This window comes from Budorcas taxicolor, chromosome 11 (assembly GCF_023091745.1).
Source record: "Budorcas taxicolor isolate Tak-1 chromosome 11, Takin1.1, whole genome shotgun sequence".
In the NCBI taxonomy this organism is placed as follows: Eukaryota; Metazoa; Chordata; class Mammalia; order Artiodactyla; family Bovidae; genus Budorcas; species Budorcas taxicolor.
In genome coordinates this window covers 133,879,739-133,900,106 of record NC_068920.1, presented here as the reverse complement: position 1 = coordinate 133,900,106, position 20,368 = coordinate 133,879,739, and the positions used below count along the sequence as shown (strand labels likewise).

At 43.1% G+C, this 20,368-nt stretch overlaps 3 protein-coding genes across 3 annotated transcripts in view; 1 reads left to right on the top strand and 2 right to left on the bottom strand.

Annotated features, from left to right (window-relative positions):
* Positions 1-998: 998 nt before the first annotated feature.
* PTRHD1 (peptidyl-tRNA hydrolase domain containing 1) lies at positions 999-4,645 on the bottom strand. Its single transcript, XM_052649701.1, has 2 exons — positions 4,394-4,645; positions 999-1,473 (listed from the first exon to the last, which is right to left on the bottom strand). Exons 1-2 carry the CDS (start codon positions 4,643-4,645, stop codon positions 1,303-1,305), a joined length of 423 nt encoding a protein of 140 aa, XP_052505661.1. The 3' UTR covers positions 999-1,302.
* On the top strand, positions 4,360-19,715 carry CENPO (centromere protein O). Its single transcript, XM_052649700.1, has 8 exons — positions 4,360-4,432; positions 5,104-5,213; positions 6,477-6,634; positions 13,719-13,836; positions 14,516-14,775; positions 15,692-15,863; positions 16,575-16,738; positions 18,325-19,715. Exons 2-7 carry the CDS (start codon positions 5,168-5,170, stop codon positions 16,709-16,711), a joined length of 891 nt encoding a protein of 296 aa, XP_052505660.1. The 5' UTR covers positions 4,360-4,432; positions 5,104-5,167; the 3' UTR covers positions 16,712-16,738; positions 18,325-19,715.
* ADCY3 (adenylate cyclase 3) overlaps positions 18,330-20,368 on the bottom strand; it is an 87,274-nt gene continuing 85,235 nt past the window's right edge. The window contains exons 20-21 of the mRNA XM_052649699.1: positions 19,651-19,775; positions 18,330-19,102 (exon numbers count right to left, since the gene is read on the bottom strand). Of these exons, the coding sequence (XP_052505659.1) occupies positions 18,920-19,102; positions 19,651-19,775 (308 nt within the window). The 3' untranslated portion in view covers positions 18,330-18,919. The remainder of the gene's footprint in view (positions 19,103-19,650; positions 19,776-20,368) is intronic.

Here is a 20,368-nt window from a genome sequence, read left to right as displayed (position 1 = left end):
GAGTCCTAACATTCGACTCCCGGGCCAGAGACTGGAGGGAAGCAACTGGAGTGTCTTTACTGATGCATCAAGTTTGAACAAGGGAATTGAAGATTCACCTAAAAAGTTAGTTAGGAAATACAAATACAGAGGGCCTGAGGGCTGATCTAAGGAATCCTGCCTTTATTCCATGGGCAAGTAGGACCCTGTACTGACAGGGGTGCTCAGTGATCTACAAAAACCTGGTGGCAGAACATCTGCTGCCTTGTAACCAGGATACACTAGGTGGGCAGACCAGTGGGACACCCACGAGGAAGACGAGAGCCCGATTCAGGGCGGTGGCACCGGAAGCTATAAGAAAATAGATGTGGTACTTGGCATATTTTACTAAATAGTTTTTATATCTTTGAAAATGGACTACATCTTTCAGTTAATTGTATGTCTCAACTAGCAGCATTTCTCCTTTCTTGGCTTCCTCGTGGCTCAGAGGGTAAAGCATCTGCCTGTGATGCGGAAGACCCAGGTTCCATCCCTGGGTTGGGAAGATCCCCTGGAGTAGGAAATGGCAACACACTCCAGTATTCTTGCCTGGAGAATCCCATGGACAGAGGAGCCTGGTGGCCTACAGTCTATGGGGTCACAAAGAGGGCATGTTTTACTAAATAAATTTTTTATCTTTGAAACTGGAATACATCTTTCAGTTAACTGTATGTCTCAACTGGCAGCATTTCTCCTTTCTTAACAACAGGTAAAAATCACTGTGTATCTTAAATCTGATGATGTCCTAGATTCAACGATTATAAGAACTGAAAATGAGTAAGAGATAAGGACTTTAAAGGCTAAGTTTTAAACCTGGGTGATTGAAAGAACTATATTAATTCTAACAAAAAAAGTAAGGGCATTTCCTTGACCCTATATAGAAGTCTAACCAAATCTTCTATTTGAGCAATGACCCACAGATGATAATGCTACTCACCTACCTTCCCCATCTGAACTTATTAATTAAAAGTAAGAGGAAATACTTATTAATGACAACTTTAATATGAACATGTGTTTGACTTTCAAGAAACTGTCATAATTTGGGGATTCTCTGGCAGTCCAGTGGTTAGGATTCTGCACTGCCAAGAGTGTGGGTTCAATCCCTGGTTGGGGAACTAAGATCCCACAAGCTATGTGGCACAGCCAAGAAAAAATAAAAACTACCATAATTTAAAAGGAAGAGGGAATTGTCATTGAAAGGAGTACGTGGTGCTTAGGGATGGACGGCATGTAGTTTCTGGATCCAGCTGATACTCAAACATACAAAGCAATGGATAACGTCAGTCATTTGAACAATCGGAACTTCTTCAAATACTGGCTCACTTCTTCCTTGGGGTAGGGACGGAGCGCAATGCAAGTGGGGATGTTCTCTGGCTGCTCCATCCACAGCTTGTGGTCAATGTTCTTCTGTTGCAGCGTCTCTGCCAGCAACTTTAAGGTGGTCTCATCCGGGGCCTGAAAGCAGAACACAGGCTGAAAAGCCCACTTAGGAAGTGACAAAAAGCAAAAGCAAAAAAAAAGTATGAAGGGGGACTCCTCTTAACTGAAAGTGGAGTAACAGCTCTACCAAACAAGGCGCTGTAGAGAATGTCTCCAGAAGCAACAGCTTCATCACTCCATTTGCCATTCACTCTCTGAAGGGGTGGGAGTGGGGTAAGGTTTAATATTCCTATGTATAAAATGGAGCTTTTTCTCTCCCCTCCTGAGATGCTGAGGGAATGCGCTGTCAGTAATTATGCTGTATGCATTTTCTAGTTCTGGTGACTAAACAGCCATCACTAATTCCACAGCCAGCTCTGGCATTAACAGTTGACTACTGGAAGGCTTTCTAAAATCACATCACTTCCACCTCCCTCCTACTTCCGTCCCAGTCCACACACACCAAGAAGGATTTTCTTACTGCTGGGATAGTTCCCCCTTGTTAACTCAATGGTGGGCAAATGATTCTTTAGTGTCCTTCTGAAATTGTTTCTCATCATCTTATACGAATCCCATTACAGGAAATAGTAAAGCTATCACTCAGAAAATAAAGATCGTTAGTGTGTTATGTTGCATAAGGGGTGTGTGTGTGTGTGTGTGTATATATATATATATATATATATATATATAGCCTAGAAAGGCAGAAGCCACTAAGATAACTAGAGGTTTGTCTTATCAAAGTAGAGGATGCTGGGGTTGCTACTCTTAATCTATTGAGTCCTTTGGGCATGCTGAAGAATGCATTGACTTCCCTTCCTTCCTTCTTCAGCACCAGGAGCAGCATAGTAAACTTAGAGTGAGTTTAAACCCTTGCTCTACCACTTACTGGGCTTCTCTGGTGGCTCAGATGGTAAAGAATCTGCCTGCAATGCAGGAGACCTGAGTTTGATCCCTGGGTTGAGAAGATCTCCTGGAGAAGAGAATGGCTGCCCACTCCAGTATTCTTGCCCAGAGAATTCCATGGACAGAGGAACCTGGTGAGCTACAGTCCATGGGGTCACAAAGAGTTGGACACAACTGAGCAACTAACACTTTAACTTTGCACCCCTTACTCGTTGTGTGATCTCTGGTAAGTTGCGTGGCTTAGCTGAATCTTTGTTTCCCCCCTGTAAAATGGGATGATAATGCTTCCTAGTAGTAATGAGATTCAGTGAAATTAGGCTCAGATCTGTGTCTGGAACACAGCAAGCTCTCAGTGAATGGAATTAATCATGGCATTGTCTTCTATCTTATTGGTCTTTGTGGCTACAGGAGCACCTTTATTTAATCAGTGGTGATTCCTAAGTCCCTTTCTTGAGTCACAGCTAACAAGAGACTCATGACATGTCTTTTAAATTCAGAGGAGTCACTTAATCTCTGGGCTTCAGATGTCTCATCTGAGAAAAGGGGTAAATATTTTATCTGCTAAAAGCAAGAGAGAGGGAGATGTCCAAACCACATGATTTCTTGAAGTCTTCCTATAAAAGTCCTATAAAAAGAATCCAAAGGAAAGACTATCTATTTCTTTTCTTCCTTACAGATTCTCAGGACTTCTCCCTGCAGGTTACTATTTGATGTTTCAACACTCAACAGCAAGTTTTCTCTTGAAAAATAATGCTTTTGCCAGCTGGCCAAGAAGGAATTATCCCAACCCTCCACCTCAGTTATTAAGATAAATTTTATGAGAAGAAAGCTGCTTTAAAATGAAAGCAATCATTTTTTCATTATAAAATATGTGCTTAATGTAGAAAAGTAAAAACAGAGAGAGAGAAGCATTACTAAAAAAAACAAAATTCCACTATTTAATATTTGGATGTATTTACTTAGTTTTTCCTTTCATAATCTGGATCATTTTGTATGTAGAATATAGTTCAATGAGCACCACGTCATGAGCACTCTTCCACGCCAGCTAAATGTACTTCAAAAATACGACTTAGACTAGTTTCATAATAATCCATTATCAGGGCCGAAGTTTAGCCAACTCATCGTATTGGAAATTTAATGATTTCGACATTTTTTACTATTATAAAACGTCCCTATGTGTATCTTTGTGCAAAGCTCTTCGGGTGCATCTTGTTATTTTCTTAAGATACATTTCTAGAGGCAGAATTGACAGAAGGTAAGGTAAGATCTGTTTGGCCACCTGTAAAAAGAACCTTACCTCTGATGCTAGGTTCAAATCACACTAGGATTCACATTTATTTTCAAATTTTGGGGTCAGACCCAGGTAAATGCTTCAGTTTGATTTCACTTGCAATAAGGAACCCTGAGTCCCTACCCTTCTGGATCGGTTTTCTGGAGAGGGATAAGGACTGTACTTTTCGGCACAGCCATTAAAAGGCCAGCACAGCACTCAGGTAGAAAGACAGGTAGAAACCCCTCCGCCCTCACAGGCATCTATTTAAGAGGGACGCAGGTGAGACCGGAGGGGCGCGGAAAGCATTTATAACCGGCCGGGTGTCCACTCTTCACACCGTCAGGCCCCGCCCCGTCTAGGTAAGGCTCGCCGGGTAGTAGCTCAAGCCCCAGAACCGTTTCCACACACACACACACACACACACACACACACACACACACACACACACACACACACACACACACACACACACACACACACACACACACACACACACACACACACACACACACACACACACACACACACACACACACACACACACACACACACACACACACACACACACGCACGCACACACACGCACGCGCGCGCCACACCCACCCCATGATGCTATGCGCCCACCCCCCCGCCAACATACACACACACTAATGCCACACCCACACACACACACACTCTAATGCCACACCCACTCCGTGACGTTAGGCGCCGGGACTCAAAACTACACCCACTTCCGGCCCAACGTTCTCAAGGTCCCACCCCCTCTTCCTAGTGCCTCACCTCGAGGACCACCTTGCGCATGCGCTCTAGCTCACGGAGGTAAGCGGCTGTGTGCGGGTGGTCGCGGTGAAGGTGCAAGGCCGCGGTGGCTGCGTGACAGGCCTGTGCGACCACTGCGCCTGCTGGCCAGGAAAACGGAGGCTGTGATAGATCCTTTCGTAACACCAAGTACTGTACTAGGATCTGCGGCTCTCCGCCAGAGGCCGCCATCTTCCTGCTCAGCTGAAAGGCCTGGCCTATCCCGCGGTGCATGCCGGGATCAGGGAGGGGCCCTGAGCGCCGCCATGTTTTTGTACGGCGGGAGCGCAAAGCACGCTGGGACTCGGCTTGATTTTGAAGCCGAGGATGGCGGGAATTCTTGGCCCTGGCTAGAGTGAGCAAGAGGAAAGGTAATAAAGGGAAAGCCAGACCCAGTGGCGGATGGGGCTCTGACCAGGGTGGAAGGCTGAGAGGCCTCTTAACAGCCCCTTCCGTGTGCGAGGAAACCCAGAGAGGGGATCCAGAGGTGTGGTGCCGCGGCAGCGCACAGGGACCGGAAGGTAGACACCGACTCGCACCTGGGGATGGGCAGGGCGGGTCAGGGAAGGGGCGTCCTAGCGAATACGCTTGGGGTGTCGGGGCTCAGGGGTGCGTGTCTGCGTTGTGTGGGCTGGCCCTGTGGGTTTGTCGTGAGTGTGAATACATTCTTGCCATTTTCTTTTGCCCGCAAGGATAACTCAATTACTGGTGCATGGACAACTTTTCTAGGAAGGCCTTTGAAAATCTGAGGAGGAGATGGAGCTGGCAAATACTTTAAGACAAGACGGCGAGTCTCACGGAGGTATTCAAAGGTTCACATTTAACTACTGCTCCTCAAAATAATGCTCAGGCTGAAAGCCCGTTTCTCCTCTAACCCGAAGTTTGGGAGTAGGATGGTGAACAAAACTAACACGGAAGACTTAAAGGCAGCTGAGATCATTGGAGCAGGAAAAATGGCTTTTATTTCTAAGCTCTTTTCCCTTTTTCGACCAGTAGGTTGCATGCAATAGTATACTAAATGTTCGTATTCAGAGCTGCAGTTCTAGCCAGTGAGCCGCCTTTTCTTCTCAGAACTTTTGGGGGGCCATTTCCCGCATTACTCCAGTGGAAGGGGCCTTGCCAGGCAGTGACCGATGTTGGTTAGACCTGGGTTTGAGTCTGGCAGTGTCATTATAAACATTGTGGCCTTGGGCAAGTTATTTTACTTTTCTCTGCCTTGATTGCTTCATCTGAAAAAATGGAGGAAATAATATTGTGGTGGTGGTTGTGGAACTTAGGTAAGTAATTGTTTTGATGCTTTTCGTTGACGCATTTAGCAGATGCATAATGTATAGGAGATACAAACGCTTCAATTCTTTACATGCTTTGCAAGTAAAGGATCTAGTGTAAGTGTCTTAATATGCAGGAAATGTTCGCAGATGCTTCATTGCTGGAGTTGATTAGCATTTTAAAACTAGGACCTTAACTATATTGGTCTTTAGTCTCTTGGAAAGTGAGATTGCCAGAGTTTCTGTCCGTTGGTGAGCTTGTTTTCCTGTTTAATGCCCAGTAATTTTGGTGGAACTGTCTAATGCCCAGTAATTTTGGTGGACAGTTCCTTTTAGTGTGTGCCTTTATAGTTCTATGCTCCTGATACTTTTCAGGGCTTCAGAATACTCACTCAAGTCTTTATGGATGTCTAAATCCAAACAGTTACACATTACCACTTTGGGAAGAGGTGTGTAAAACCCAATTAAAAAAAAAAAAACTTTTTCTGACCCTGTTTTCCTCTGGGTCACTATTATCACAGATAACTGAGATTAGCTATATTTAGATGATTCCCTTTTTGAACAGTGGCTTAGTAAGTAACCACTTGTATGTCAGTGTTCTGCCTAAGAGGTTGCTGACCATTGACTTCTGTTGTCAGCTCCTCTTGTTTTATAAATTGTTGGCAGTTGTAGTCTACAATTTAACTGACCGCAAAGTTCTGGGGAAAGGGTCACGGTCTGTTCTTCCCTGCAGTGCTTCCTGTTCCTGGACTTAGAAATCCTTAACTTTGTTTGAAAGTTCTTTTTACTTCCCTCAGGTGTTTTAGCTCACTTGGAAAGACTAGAGACACAAGTGAGCAAATCCCGTAAAAAATTGGAAGAGCCTCAGAACGCACAGGCTCTTGAAGCCAGGATTCATGAACTGAAACGTCTGCGAGATAAGCTGAGGGCTGAAGTGAAACAGCGTCAAGCCAGAGTGAGTAGAAGTGTGATCGATATTGGCAGGCTTTCCTGGAGTGTAAAAACCTAACATGATCTGGGATAAACAAATCTGAATAATATGTTTTACCTGTGGTCTTAACTGGAGCATTTCAGTCCTTGATTCCTCAAGTAATCACACCTATAGAGTCAGCTGATACCAGTATCATCTAACAGTTGGCAGGCCTTACTGATGGGCCAGGTGAATTCATAATAGTCTCTTAACCTGCCCTCATGGACATGAGCCTCTCACCTCAGTTTCAGCCGGATTTGAGTCATTAGTACTTTTGTCATTAATACCATCTTTCTAGAATCATCTTTCACCCAACTTGAAACTTCACAGTAAACCTTGACTCTTCCCTCTTTTAAGCTTTCTCTCTAGCCCAGATCCAGTTAGTAAAACCTGTCCAATTCTTTAGATTGTCTTTGTGTCCCCTTCCTGCACCTCCTCCTTACCATAGCTTGTGCATTATACACATGGGTCTTAATATTTACCAGGTTTTAGATGGTGTGATTATTGCAGTAGTCTGCTAGTTGGTTCTCTTCTAATGTTTATATTTTCCAATAAACTTTGCACAGCCAAGAAAATGTTCATAAAATACATTTTTCATTAAATTACAAGTTTTCTTGCTAAGTCAACAAGCCTCCTCAGCCTGCCTTCTTTTTCTTCTCTTTCTCTTCCTTGTCTTCATTTCTTCTCTTCCTCCCTCTTCCCTTTCTTTTTTTTAGTAAAGAGAAAATATGTATCTATATATTAATATAGATAGATAAATATGTGTATATAGTGCACACATCTATGAAGATCCTTTTATAGAGATGAGCACACTCTGGTAAGTACCACACAAATCAAGGTGTAGACTATTACCAGTACCTGAGAAGTCTCCCTCCTCCATCCTCCTAGTCATTTCCTTCAAGGTAACACTATTCTGGTTTCTGTTATCATACACTGGTTTTACTTGTTTCTGAGCTTTATATAATATAAATGAAAAAAGTATGAACTCTGTTGTGTCTCTCTTCTTTTGCGGATTGATTTCTCTGTGAGGTTCATCCATTTTGGTGCATGCTGTGTCCTTCTTAGCGACTGAACAGCAACAATGTATGTACTTATTTTATTTGGTTGTGCTGAATCTTTTAGCTGTGGCATGTGAGATCTAGTTCCCTGACCAGGAATCGAATCAGGGACCCCTGTATTGAGAGCAAAGTCTTGGCCACTAGACCACTAGAGAAGTCCCCTGGTCATTCTTTTTTATTGCTATATAATTATTCCATTTCAGAAAATATCCTGCAATTTATTTACTTATTGAACTGTTGGTGACATTTACGTTATTTGGGTCTTTCACTTTGTGGGTATTAAGAATAATGCAGTATTCTTGTTGCTGTCTTTTGATGTAAAAATACATACTTTTCTGTTGAATTGATGGGTCACAGGGTACAAAGATTATCTTTAGTAAATACTGTCAAACAGAATTTGAGACTGATTGTACCGATTTTACATTACCAGCAACAGTATATAGGGTTTCCATTGTCTTGCATCTTTACCAATACTTGATACTGTCAGTTTTAAAAAATTATCATTCTAGTGAGAGTGTAATAGTAAGTCACTGTGAATTAATTTGAGTTCTTTTAATTAATGATTTTATACCTTTTTTGGACAGTTGAAAGTCTTGTGAAATGAACTTTTCAGAACTTTTGCAGAATTTTTATTGGGTCGTATATCTCTTATTAAATTGTAGAATTTTTTACACATTTTGGTTAGAAGTACCTTGTGTATCTGTATTCTAAGTCTTCTTTTAAAGACTAACTTGCCTTTTCACTCTCCAGTGACATCTTGTGATGAGGAGAAAATCTTCATTTTAATGAGGCTTGATTTAAGAATCTAACTTCATGTTTCCTTTGAATAAATATCTGCCTAACTTAAGAACACGAAGATGTTCATGTTTCTTTCTGAAAGTTTTTATTTTACTTTCAGAAATATAGTCCCTATGGATTGATTTTTGTGTAACATGGTGTGAAGTAGAAGTAATGTTCTTTTTTAAAAACATTATTTATTTTGCTGCACCAGGTCTTAGTTAATGGCACTCTGGATCTGTGGTTGTGGCTTGCAGTCTCTCAGTTGCAGCATATGGGATCTAGTTCCTGACCAGAGATCAAACCCAGGACCCGTGCGTTGGGAGTGCACAGGCCTAGCCACTGGACTATGAGGGAAATCCCTGAAGGTGACACTTGCTGGTTTTTTCCATATGGGTATGCAGTTCATTCAGTACCACGACTTGAAGGTCACTCTTTCCCCATGGTATTGCAGTGGATCTTTGGGTCTGCTGCAGGCCCATCTTTGATTGTTCTGTTCCGTTGGTCTGTTGGTCTTTGTGCAGGTACCAGAGGTTTATTACTGAAAAGTTTTGATTCCTATAGTTTAGGTCTTACTGTTCAGAATTATCTTGGCCATTCTTGTCCCCTCAAATTTCACATAAATTTCGGAATTGGCTGTCAGTTTCCAAAAAGAAACCTCCTTTAATTTTGATGAGAATTGCACTAAATCTATACATCCATTTGGAAAGAGTTGAAATCTTTATAGTATTGTGCCTTCCAGTCATTGAACATGGCATATATCTTCTAGTTTCTTGGGATGAATACTTAATTGTTTTTTAAGTCTTTTTTTTTTCTTCTGTATGTGTTTAAAGTTATAAATTTCCCTCTAAGCATACTGTCTTAATCCACATGGGCCACAATAACAAAAATACGTAAACTAGATGGCTTATAAGCAACAAATATTTATTTTTCACAGTTGTAGATGCTGGTAAGTTTAGGATTATGACACTGGCAAATGTAGCGTCTGAGGACTTATTGCCTCTTTTTAGAAGAATCTTTTATTTTTGGCTGCACTGGCTCTTTGTTGCTACGGTGCACGGACTTGTGGTGACTTCTTTTGTAGTCATGGCACGCGGGCTCCAGAGCATGGGCTTTGGTAGTTGTGGTACTTGGGCTTAGTTGCTCTGTGGCATGTGGGATCTACCCAGACCAGGGATTGAACATGCATCCCCTGCATTGGTAGGTGGATTCTTAACCAGTGGACCACCAGGGGAGTCCCCCTTACTGCTGCTTTGATTGTGGTCTTCTCACTGTAACATCACATGGCACAAGGGGCAAGCTAGTTCTTTGGCATCTCATTTATAAGGACACTAATTCCAGACACTATAAGGACACTAATGAAGGCTCTCCAGTTATGACCTAATCACCTCCCAAAGCCCCCACCTCCAAATACCATCACACTGGGCATTAGATTTCAGCATGAAATTTGAGGGACACAAATATTCATAGCACATGGCTTTAGCTATATCTTGCAAGTTTTGATATGTTTTCATTATCATTTCAATTCAAAATATTTTTGATTTCCATTGTGATCTCTCCTTTGTCCCATCGGTTTAAGAAGTATATTGCGTAATATCTAAAAATTGGATTTGTTAGTAATTTTTTTAGTTATTGATATGTAGCTTAATTCCATTATGATGGAAGAATATGACCCAGCATGTGGTGAATTTTGATAAATGTTCCATGTTCATTAAATGTGGATTTTACATTTTTGGGTACTGTATTCTCTCTATATATCAAATAGACCAATGTGTTCATCGTGATGTTCATTTCTTCACTATTTTACTTGTCAACTTATTAGTTACTGGGATAAATGTGTTGAGCTCCCATTATGATTGTGGATTTATACATTTTTTTCCCCTTTCATTCAGTTTTGTTTTATCTTCCTGGTTGGTAAGCCTTTTATTTTTATGCAGCAACCTTTTATCATTATCAGCTATCCCTGATAGCTCAGTTGATAAAGAATCCGCCTGCAATGCTGGAGATTCCAGTTTGATTCCTGGGTCAGGAAGATCTGCTAGAGAAGGGATATGCTACCTACTCCAGTATTCTTAGGCTTCCCTGGCGGCTCACCTGGTAAAGAATCCGCCTGCGATGCAGGAGACCTGGGTTCGATCCCTGGCTTGGGAAGATCCTCTGGAAAAGGGAATGGCTATCCACTCCAGTATTCAGACCTGGAGAATTCCATGGATTGTATAGTCCATGGGGTTGCAGAGTCAGAAATGACTGAGCAACTTTGACTTTATCATTATGCAGTGTTCCCTTTTATTTTAGTTAAACTTCTTGCCCTAAAACCAACTTTGTCAAGTAAAACTTCGACAGTTCTTATTTTTGTAAGTAGCATATAGTTGGAGAAGGCAATGGCACCCCACTCCAGTACTCTTGCCTGGAAAATCCCATGGACGGCAGAGCCTGGTAGGCTGCAGTCCATGGGATCGCAAAGAGTCGGACACGACTGAGCGACTTCATTTTCCCTTTTCACTTTCATGCATTGGAGAAGGAAATGGCAACCCACTCCAGTGTTCTTGCCTGGAGAATCCCAGGGATGGTGGAGCCTGATGGGCTGCCGTCTGTGGGGTCGCACAGAGTCGGACATGACTGAATCGACTTACCAGCAGCAGCAGCATATAATTAGTTTTAATCCAGCCTGGCTGTCTTTGTCTTCTAATTTTTTAGTCTATGAACTTTTAATGATTCCTAACATATCTAGAAAAACTTCCCTGTAGCCCAAACGGTAAAGAATCTGCCTGCAATATAGGAGATTAGGGTTCCATCCTTGGGTTGGGAAGATCCTCTGGTGAGGGGAATGGCAATCCACTCGTGTTCTTGCCTGGAGAATCCCATGGACAGAGAAGCCTGGCGGGCTGCAGTCCATGGGGTCGCAAAGAGTTGGACACAGCTGAGCAACTAAAGCATATAACGCAGTATATCTAGAGCTCCGTCTACCGTGTTACTATTTTCTTTGTTCTTTCTCTTCTTTCTTGCTACTTTTTGGATATTATTCCGCTTTTCCATGAGCTTGTTAATTATATGACTTTTAGCATTTTTTTAGTGATTATCCTTGAGAAAACAGGCTTGTTTTTCTTACTAGAATATACTTTAGATTAGTACCTTTACCACTTCATAGATAATTATAGAACCTAACATCTTTTCTTTCCCACACATGCAACCTTTCATGTTATTGTTGTATGTAAATTCTACATGTATTAAACTCTGTGAAACACTTCATTGTACAGTCATTGTGCCTATAAAGTTATATACCTATTTACCCTTTTCAGTGCTCTTTAGTACTGCATTTCCATATTTTCATCTGGGATTATTTTTCTTCAGTTTAAGTAGCGCCTTTTGATTCTATTATCAGTGTTGGTTTGCTGAAAATGAAAATTCTCTATTTTTGTCTGTCTGAAAGCACCCTTCTTTCACTATATTTTTCATGTTTAAATGGGTATTTTTGCTGGGTATTCAGATTATAGGTTGAAATTTATTTCCTTTCACACTTTAAATACATTTGTTCATTGTCTTCTGGTTCCATGGTTTCTTTCAGGTCTTACTGTTTGAATATAATGTGTCTTTTCTCCTCTGGCTGCTTTTAAGATTCTGTCCTTGGGTTTTAGCAGTTTCACATCATCATGTAGCTAGGATTGGTTTCCTTTCTTTATCCTGCTTTGTGTTATAGCACGCCTTAATCACTTGCAGTTTTTATTTGTTTGGAAAATTCGCCCAGTATCTGTCTCTTCAAGTAATGTATCTGTCTTGTTCTTTTTCTTTATTTCTGGAGTTTCCATGTGTGGAGTTTTTGTTTTTATTGTGATCTGTCTTATATCTTTACTCTGTTTTAATCTAGCTATGAAAATATAACTATTTTCCACTTTTCTTTTGTGTCTGGTCAGCTTTTAAACCCATTGAATTCCTGATTTCTGTTACTGTATTTTTGGATTCAGGATTTTCATCTGATTCTTTTTAATAGATTCCAGGCCTTTGGTATGAATTTTCCATCCTTTAATCTGTGTTAATGATTATGTCTGATAATAACTCAAATAGCTGAATCCCCTCAGATCTGCTTCTGTTGTCTTCTTTTTCCTTCTGGTTTTCAGTCATGTGTTCCTCTTTCCTGCTATGCTTGGTAATTTTTCTTTTTGATTCAATGATGGGTAGTGTTTAAAAAAAATTGGGATTCTGAACTATGCTGTCTTCTTCCAGAAAGAATTTCAGCTTTTTTCTGACAGGCAGATAGTGTATGGGCACATCACTATCAACCAGCTGAGGTCATCTGTCGTCTGTTTCTGGTTTGCCCTCATTCGTAGAGTGTAGTCCTTTGTGGAGGCCTTACTTGAAAGCTTGGGTGTGCTAGGACAGATGTGTCAAGATCCGTCTTCTTTGGCAGGCTCTGACCTCCACAGTCTGCTTAGCTTTTTAATTTTCACCAGCTTCTTTCTGTTATGCCTGGAGGACAAGTGGCATGCAGCCTGTTGGGTTCCCATTTCTCTGTCTTGGCCCATAGGAAGTCTGCTCTGGTAACCTCAATCTCCAGTTTCTGTTGCCCTGGCACTGTGGAGACTGCTGCAGAATCTAGCTTGCAGCTTTCTATTTAGCCTGTATGCCGTGTAATAAAAATCAACAAGACTATGAAGGGGGAAACCCAGCTAACTTCCACATTTATCTTTAGTCTTCAGTCTGGCTATTTTGGTGGTTCTCTGAGGCCTTCGGGCCATTTTCTGTTTGTTTACTAGCATAATTGCTTATTTCTTTTTGGTATTTCATCAGCTTGTGTAGTTGTCTCAGGAGTTAGTCTGATAGCATCTACTGGATTGCAGCTCACAGTGTGCGACTTATAATCAGTATTTGTCATCCTGGCACTTGAAAGCCTGCACAGTCTGACCCAGCTTTACCAGCTTTGCCTCTTTACATCTGTTTTTTCCTTACCCTAGGCTTTCCTTACCTCCTTTTCTTTCTCCTCTCACAAGACTCTATACTGCAGCCATGTTCTTCAGGCCGGCACAGTTTCTACTTCTGATTCCTGGTACTGTATATAACCCACAAGATTCTTCCTCTACTGTGAATTCATAGCACCAGCTGGCTGGCCTCAGTAGCATTTCTTGATTCATAACATAATAAAAACAAATTCTCTGCATGTACATTTTTCCCATGTAGATGAGAGCATGGGACTTTTATTACGCCTCTGTACCCAGATTGATCTGCCACATGTCTTGCAGGTTAAAGCATCTACTGCCAATGTAGAACCTGACCAAACATTAGAGATTAGTGAGCAAGAAATTTTGGAGAGAAAACAGGAAAATATGAAAGCCATTCTACAGGCATATCGTTTTACAGGTATAATTTTTTTCTGACCTGTTTCAGTCTGAGTCTCCTGTCTGGTGAGATAGTTGGCAAGATGTATTATTAGTCCTGGACCTATTTCATTAACACTGAATTTTGCTCCCCACCCCCAACATACACTTGGAGAACTGGCATGCCATTCATAGGCAGCTTTACCTGCAAAGTTGGCCTCTGTGCAGCAGCCGATTGGTTGGTGACTGGCTTAGACAATTCATTGTAGTGATCCAACATGTGCTAGACCGTGTGCCAGGACTTCCTTTACAGCTGGTTTGCTTGATGCCACTGTTCAAATAGTTTGAACCCCTCAAGTCTCTGTTTCACCACTAAAATGAGGACTTACTTACCTATTATCTGTATCATAAGAGGATTGTGAGAAGACCTGGGTACTACCGTAAGTTACTTGACATTTGGGGAAAAAAGGAGCCATAGGTAAATAGAAAATTTCAAAATCTTTTCTTCAGTAATTTGATAACTTAGAATGTTCTTTTCCCCCCACCATTCTGTGGTTTTAGAACACAAACTCAAAGTGAGTCAAAGTCAGAAGAAAGTCTAGACATTCATTTAGTGAGCATTTGAGCCCATGGTGTGTGTACTGGGTGGAGCTGAGGGGCGTGGGATGCACAGATGAAGCCTTTGCCTCACGTCCCTTAAGGCACTGTCTTACTTGTCCCAGGGATCAGCGGGAAGCTGACCAGCCGAGGAGTATGTGTCTGCATCAGCACTGCTTTTGAGGGGAACCTGCTGGATTCCTACTTTGTGGATCTTGTCACGGAGAAACCACTTTGGATACATCACCATTCGGTGCCAGTCTTCATTCCCCTAGAAGAGATATCTGCAAAATACCTACAGACTAATACTCAGCACTTCCTGTTTGTTCTCTGTGAATACCTAAATGCTTACTCGGGGAGGAAGTACCAGGCAGATCGACTTCAGGTATCTGTGATCTTATAAAACATTTTGTGAGCCCAGATAGACTTGAAAGAAAGGGACATATTCTTTTGTACTTCAGAATAGTTCATAACTCCAAGCCAGAGGTTTGACTGTTGTCGTCCTAATGCTCATTTTTATTTACATACAAGCTGTTTTCCACCTCCTCTTCTGTTGAAACTCTGGATGGTGTTGAGCATGGGTACTGGTGAAGTGATTATTTACTCATGAATGGTGATTCTCAGGCTTTTATACTTGACCCTTCCTTCCTCTCACAAAGTCGTAGGGTACAGTTGCTTTATTTTTAATTCAGTGGAGGCCCAGTAGATGACCTGCTTTGTGCCAGCTGTCTTTGCTGAGCCTTGGGAATAGGTGCAAGCAGAATAATGGTTTCTGAAAATGCCATAGAGGAAAGCTGTCCATCTTTACCTAAGCTCAGCCTTACATTCTTAGAGTTGTAACTGAGCTAGGGTTGCAGTAAAAAGGGGGGGAAAAAAAAGGAAATGAATGCAAGCAGGAAATAAGTGACTCTTACAAGCTTAGCATTTCTCTGTGCATTTGGAATGACTGAAGCTTCTGGTTATCAGTTAGATACTGACATGTGAATGTAGACATGAAGCATTTCAGCCAAACGTGTGACGTCCCTTGAGTTCTTAGCAGAAATAGTGTCTCCCCAGCCTCTGGCCATTGACTTAGTAAGTGCTTCTTACAGGCCTTCTAGGCTGCTGCCAACTCTTAATTACCTTATACATCTCTATCATTTGTCCTTTTTTCAGGCCTTTCTCTATCCTTCATTTATTTCTGAGATTTAATTAATGGGCCCTGTTTTTGGCAGACATGTTTGATGCATCATAGCCACTTACTGCCTTGGAGCTGTAACTGTTGTATACTTTGTGTCTCTTTTGATCCCCATCCCAATTAGAGTGACTTTGCAGCCTTTCTTGTGGGGCCCTTGCAGAGAAACTCATTGTGCAACTTGCTGTCATTTACTTACAAAGTGAAGCCGGAAGGTCAGTCCTTCCCCTTCTGTGCTAGACTGCTGTATAAGGACCTCACCACAACCCTTCCAACTGATGTCACTGTTACTTCTCAAGGTAAGAGGAAGGATGCCTCCAGGAAGAAATTATAATATGCTCTGTGTTATTCACGTGATTGAAACAGTGAAATAGTGAGACTATATCAGCTGGTCCTGTTGAGATACTATCTTCTGTTTCTGTACTGTGAACAGAAAAATACAGTCAGTAAGATACCAAGAATATCTGCCCTATTTCTGTCAGTTTTCCTCTCCTCTTTGTTAAGTATTAAAGATAATTATCCAACTTTTTCTTCTCCTCTGCTCAGTCCACCACCACCAGAGTTCTTCCACCTTATGATTTGTTTTCATTGGAAACCCCTCTTAGACTGGTGATGAGGTTGCATCATAGGGTCACTGTGGTGGCGAAAGCTGAGACTCGCTTTACTGTGAAGCTAAATAGATGTGACAAGTTGGCATACCCTTAGCTCTGCAGAGACCAGTCTCTGAATGGGAATTTTTCAGTGATGGCCGAGACTTCTGTTCTTAAACGCAACACAATGGACAGTAACGAGAAAAAGGATAAAATGTTTTTAGAGGCAGGTTTCACATCATAGGTTTTTAGATTTCTCTGGGCAGAGTCTGTGTTTCTGGTCTCAAAATTTCACTGGACCAGTAAGGGGCAAGGCTGTCTCAGCTCCAGACCAAAAACGAAAAAAGATGCTCCATTGGTCCCAAAATATTAGCGCTGTGAGATTGACAGATCCTGTCTTTTTTTTTTTTTTTTTTTCAGGGACAGAAGCATTACCCAGAATGTGGGAAGAACAGCGAGCAGCCCATGAAAACCTGTTTTTTACGAAGCCCCTACATCAGGTGTTTACTTCATTTGCAAAAAAAGGAGAAAAGCTGGATATGAGCCTGGTCTCCTAGAATATTTTCTTTGGGGACACATCAGAAGTGAGTAAACAAGTACTGACCACACTTGCGGGCAAGGTCCTGGGAACTGAAAACTGTTGAAAGGCTCAGACTCCTTTCCTGGGGGCCATCCCTGGAGTGAGAACAGACACCCACCTTATCAGGATGGTCAAGGGCAAGTTTCAGGCTATTGACCCTGGCATTTTTGGACAGGTCTCCAAAATTGCCTGGTCACTTGCTCCAGTGCTCAAAATCATCTCTTCTTTTTGAGATATTAATCACACGTTTTAGCTGAAAATGAGATTTTTTTACAGAAGGCATTTTGTGAGAGAGGGAGTATTACCATTTAATTATGTAGCTTTTATGAAACCTTTAGCTAGCTTTGTCTCACTCTCCTGTCTGTGACTTTTGAGAAGAACGTTCTTAGAACTCTCAGGGTTCATGATATGACGTGAATCATATAGTTAAGAAGAGAAGTGTGGTTAATCTTTGGTTTGGAGTGGAATATGCTCAGCCACTGATTTACAAAGAATGTGGTGTGAGTACTACGGATAGAGTAATTGGAGTTGCATGTATCTAATGTCATTTCCTAAAACAGGTTGGGAGAGCACTGAATTTATTGAGTCAGCTCATGATCAGAAGTCTACTCATACCTTGATCATTCAGAGGAAGTGGACCCCTCTCCTTTATCTCTTCCCTTTTCTGTAAGCTCCAGGCCCTGGCCATGCAATTGCCTTCATCCTCTCCTAGTCCAGTTAGTGAACCACTTCTCCACATAACCATGGCCTCCGCTCTGCTGGCTTTTTTTGTTCCTTGCCTTGGGAGTGTGTGCAAGGCCAGTGCATGGATGTGAAAACCTGTCACTTGCCAAGTCACAAATAGGAGTCATCACTACCCTTACTGTCCAAAGCCCTGAGCTGTATTCTGGCCTCATTCTAAAACGGTCCTGTCCTAGAGCTGATGGCCAAGCAGCAACCTGCAGGTGTGGGTGTCACAGGTAATTGTGGGAGGAGCACAGGGGGATGGTCAAGCCAGCTTGGACCACCATCTAGAAGGAAGCAGCCTAAGAATGAGAGGGAGGTGTTAGTTTAAGTTCTTGCCTTCCCGGCACACGGTAAGGACCAGTGTATCAGGATCAGTCCAGTCGCTCAGTCGTGTCCGACTCTTTGCGACCCCATGAACCGCAGCACACCAGGCCTCCTTGTCCATCACCAACTCCCAGGGTCCACCCAAACCCATGTCCGTTGAGTCGGTGATACCATCCAACCATCTCATCCTCTGTCATCCCCTTCTCCTCCTGCCCTCAATCTTTCCCAGCATCAGCGTCTTTTCAAATGAGTGTGGGAGAGAGCAAAGCACTTCTCAGATGAGGGCCGTTAACAGAATTGGCACAAATGATCATATTGAAGTTCAGTAAAGCTTTTAATAAAACAGTCTTGTTCTTTATCAATACCTGTAAATTCTCTCTTTAAGCAGTAGCAAAGGCGACTGTAGCAAGAGCTCAAAAGGCAAGGCAATATTGGAGTGTTTTCTTAACAGAAAGTTAAAAATATAAATGTAGAAGATCTGTTTATATATTTTTCTTTCAGAAATAAAATCCCTTTCCCTCCCTCCCTCCCGCCCACCAGGTAAAAGGAAATATTGCACTTTCTGCTCCCATGACTAAGGTGACTGGGGTTCCAGAAGAACCTTTCAAGATTGTCAGGACAAGAGCCATTTCACCTAACTCGGACCACAGACGAGCAGGTCTTCAGCGTGAAAAGCACTGCTTCCAGGTTCTAGCTGCGGAGCAAGTGGTCCCAGCGAGCGGCCCTCATCTAAAGCAGAGCTTCTCCGCCTGTGCTCCCAGCCAGGCACAGAGGCAGTAGCCTTGTTCCACCTCTGGCAGCCCTTCCTACTCACAGTGGCCATGGCCTCTCTGGGTGGAAGAGGGCTGGTAAGAACTAGGGCTCTGGAAGGAACGTTCCAGTACCATGACTATGAGCCCTACTCCCTGGGTAAGCTAGAGGCACACTGAGGAATAGTATGGCCACCCTCAGAGCTTGCACGTTCACGGACAAATGAAGGCTGAAGGAGATTTTTTAAACCTAAAATCTATGAGAGTGTGCACTTCAACAGCCTGGGTTGTTGGGACTTGGTCACATGACCTTTCCCGAAGCCTTTCTTTGATTCCCCAAAATAAACTCTCCCTCCCCTTTGGATTCTCGTAGGGCTGGAGGCCATTCAGGAGTTGTCTACTACCTGGTGAGGCAGTGTGATTGAGGCGCCGTTAGGGAATGTGGCCAGCTTGTCTCGGCCCTTCAAGAAAAAGGTTAGCAGTTCCCCCTTCCCTTTCACAAAGATGGGCCCTCTCCTCACGAAGCGGAAGCCATACTCTCGAAGGATGACTTGGGTTTCTTCCACCACCTGTAGAGGAGAACCGAGAGCCTGGGGTTAGAGAGAGAGCCTGGGCTGAGGGGCTTGGCAGCACCCAGCACAGTTCCCATACTCAGGCCCGCAGGGCTCCCCTCCTGTCCCCTTCAGCGTGGGCACAGATTGGGGGTGGGTGTGCCCAGCTCTTCTCTCTCCTAAAGGTAGCCTTCCTGCCTGCTCTCTTAGGAGGTCAGCCATAGGTCACCTTGTTTGGCAACGTGTATCTTGCTTTTCTGTCCTCTTTGCCTTTTTTGTGGAGCTTTCCTGCCAGACCCAGTGACAAAGATCAGGTGGTTTTGAGGGGAGCACTTGGAGGCCCAAAATGTCAGCTAGTTCACACCAACAGGCAGGATGTTCTTACCCAAAACTTAAACCTACATTTTGCAAATAGAGTTGAAATATTTCCTCCCTTCTACTGAGTAAGCTCGTCCCACTCTTGCTCTTGACTGCAACACGACCCGCTTAACATTCTGGGCCCACAGAACAGAGGCCACAGTGCCCAGCAACACATGCACTGTTCTGATTCTGTCCCCTGGACTTACCTGGATGTTGCCCATGACCCCTGTGGACTCCATCCTGCTGGCTACATTGACTGTGTTGCCCCAGATGTCATAGTGTGGTTTCCGGGCTCCAATGACCCCAGCCAGGACCCCTCCTTTGTTCATTCCTGAGGGGGAGGCACAAAATTGAGCTCAGCCCCATCACAGAAGCCACCAACTCTTGTCAATTTCCGCCTGACTCCAGCCACAAAGCTCCTGGTTATATAACCTGATTTCATCAAGCCTGACTCTTGAGTTCCCAGAGGACAGAAATCAAGTCTTCTCATCCTCACTGTGCTCAGCAGATGTCAGCCGCCCTGCTGTGCTAAGTAATTTAGTGCAGAAGTTGCCAGTTTCTCTTGCCACCCACCTGGTACTTCAAGTCCCCTGTGACCTTGCCCAGGATTGAGAACCCCTCCCCAGAAGTGTGTGATGGGTGACGTTAATCCTAGCGGGCAGGACTGAAGTGACAGATTCCCTGGAAAGAGACAAGCCCCAGCCAGACTCAGAAGGGAGGCCATCATAAACAGCATGGGACAGGAATGGCTGAGCATCACATTTTTGGTTTGATCACTGACCTAAAGACCCTTAAGGTCCCTTCAGCTCGAGAAGTATCCTCCCCACCCGAAGTGCATCAAGTGTTTCCAAGACCCCTCCCCTGATTTGTAGAGTCCCCTGCTTGGGGAGGAGGTGCACAGCAGGAGAGGGTGCACTGAGAGGC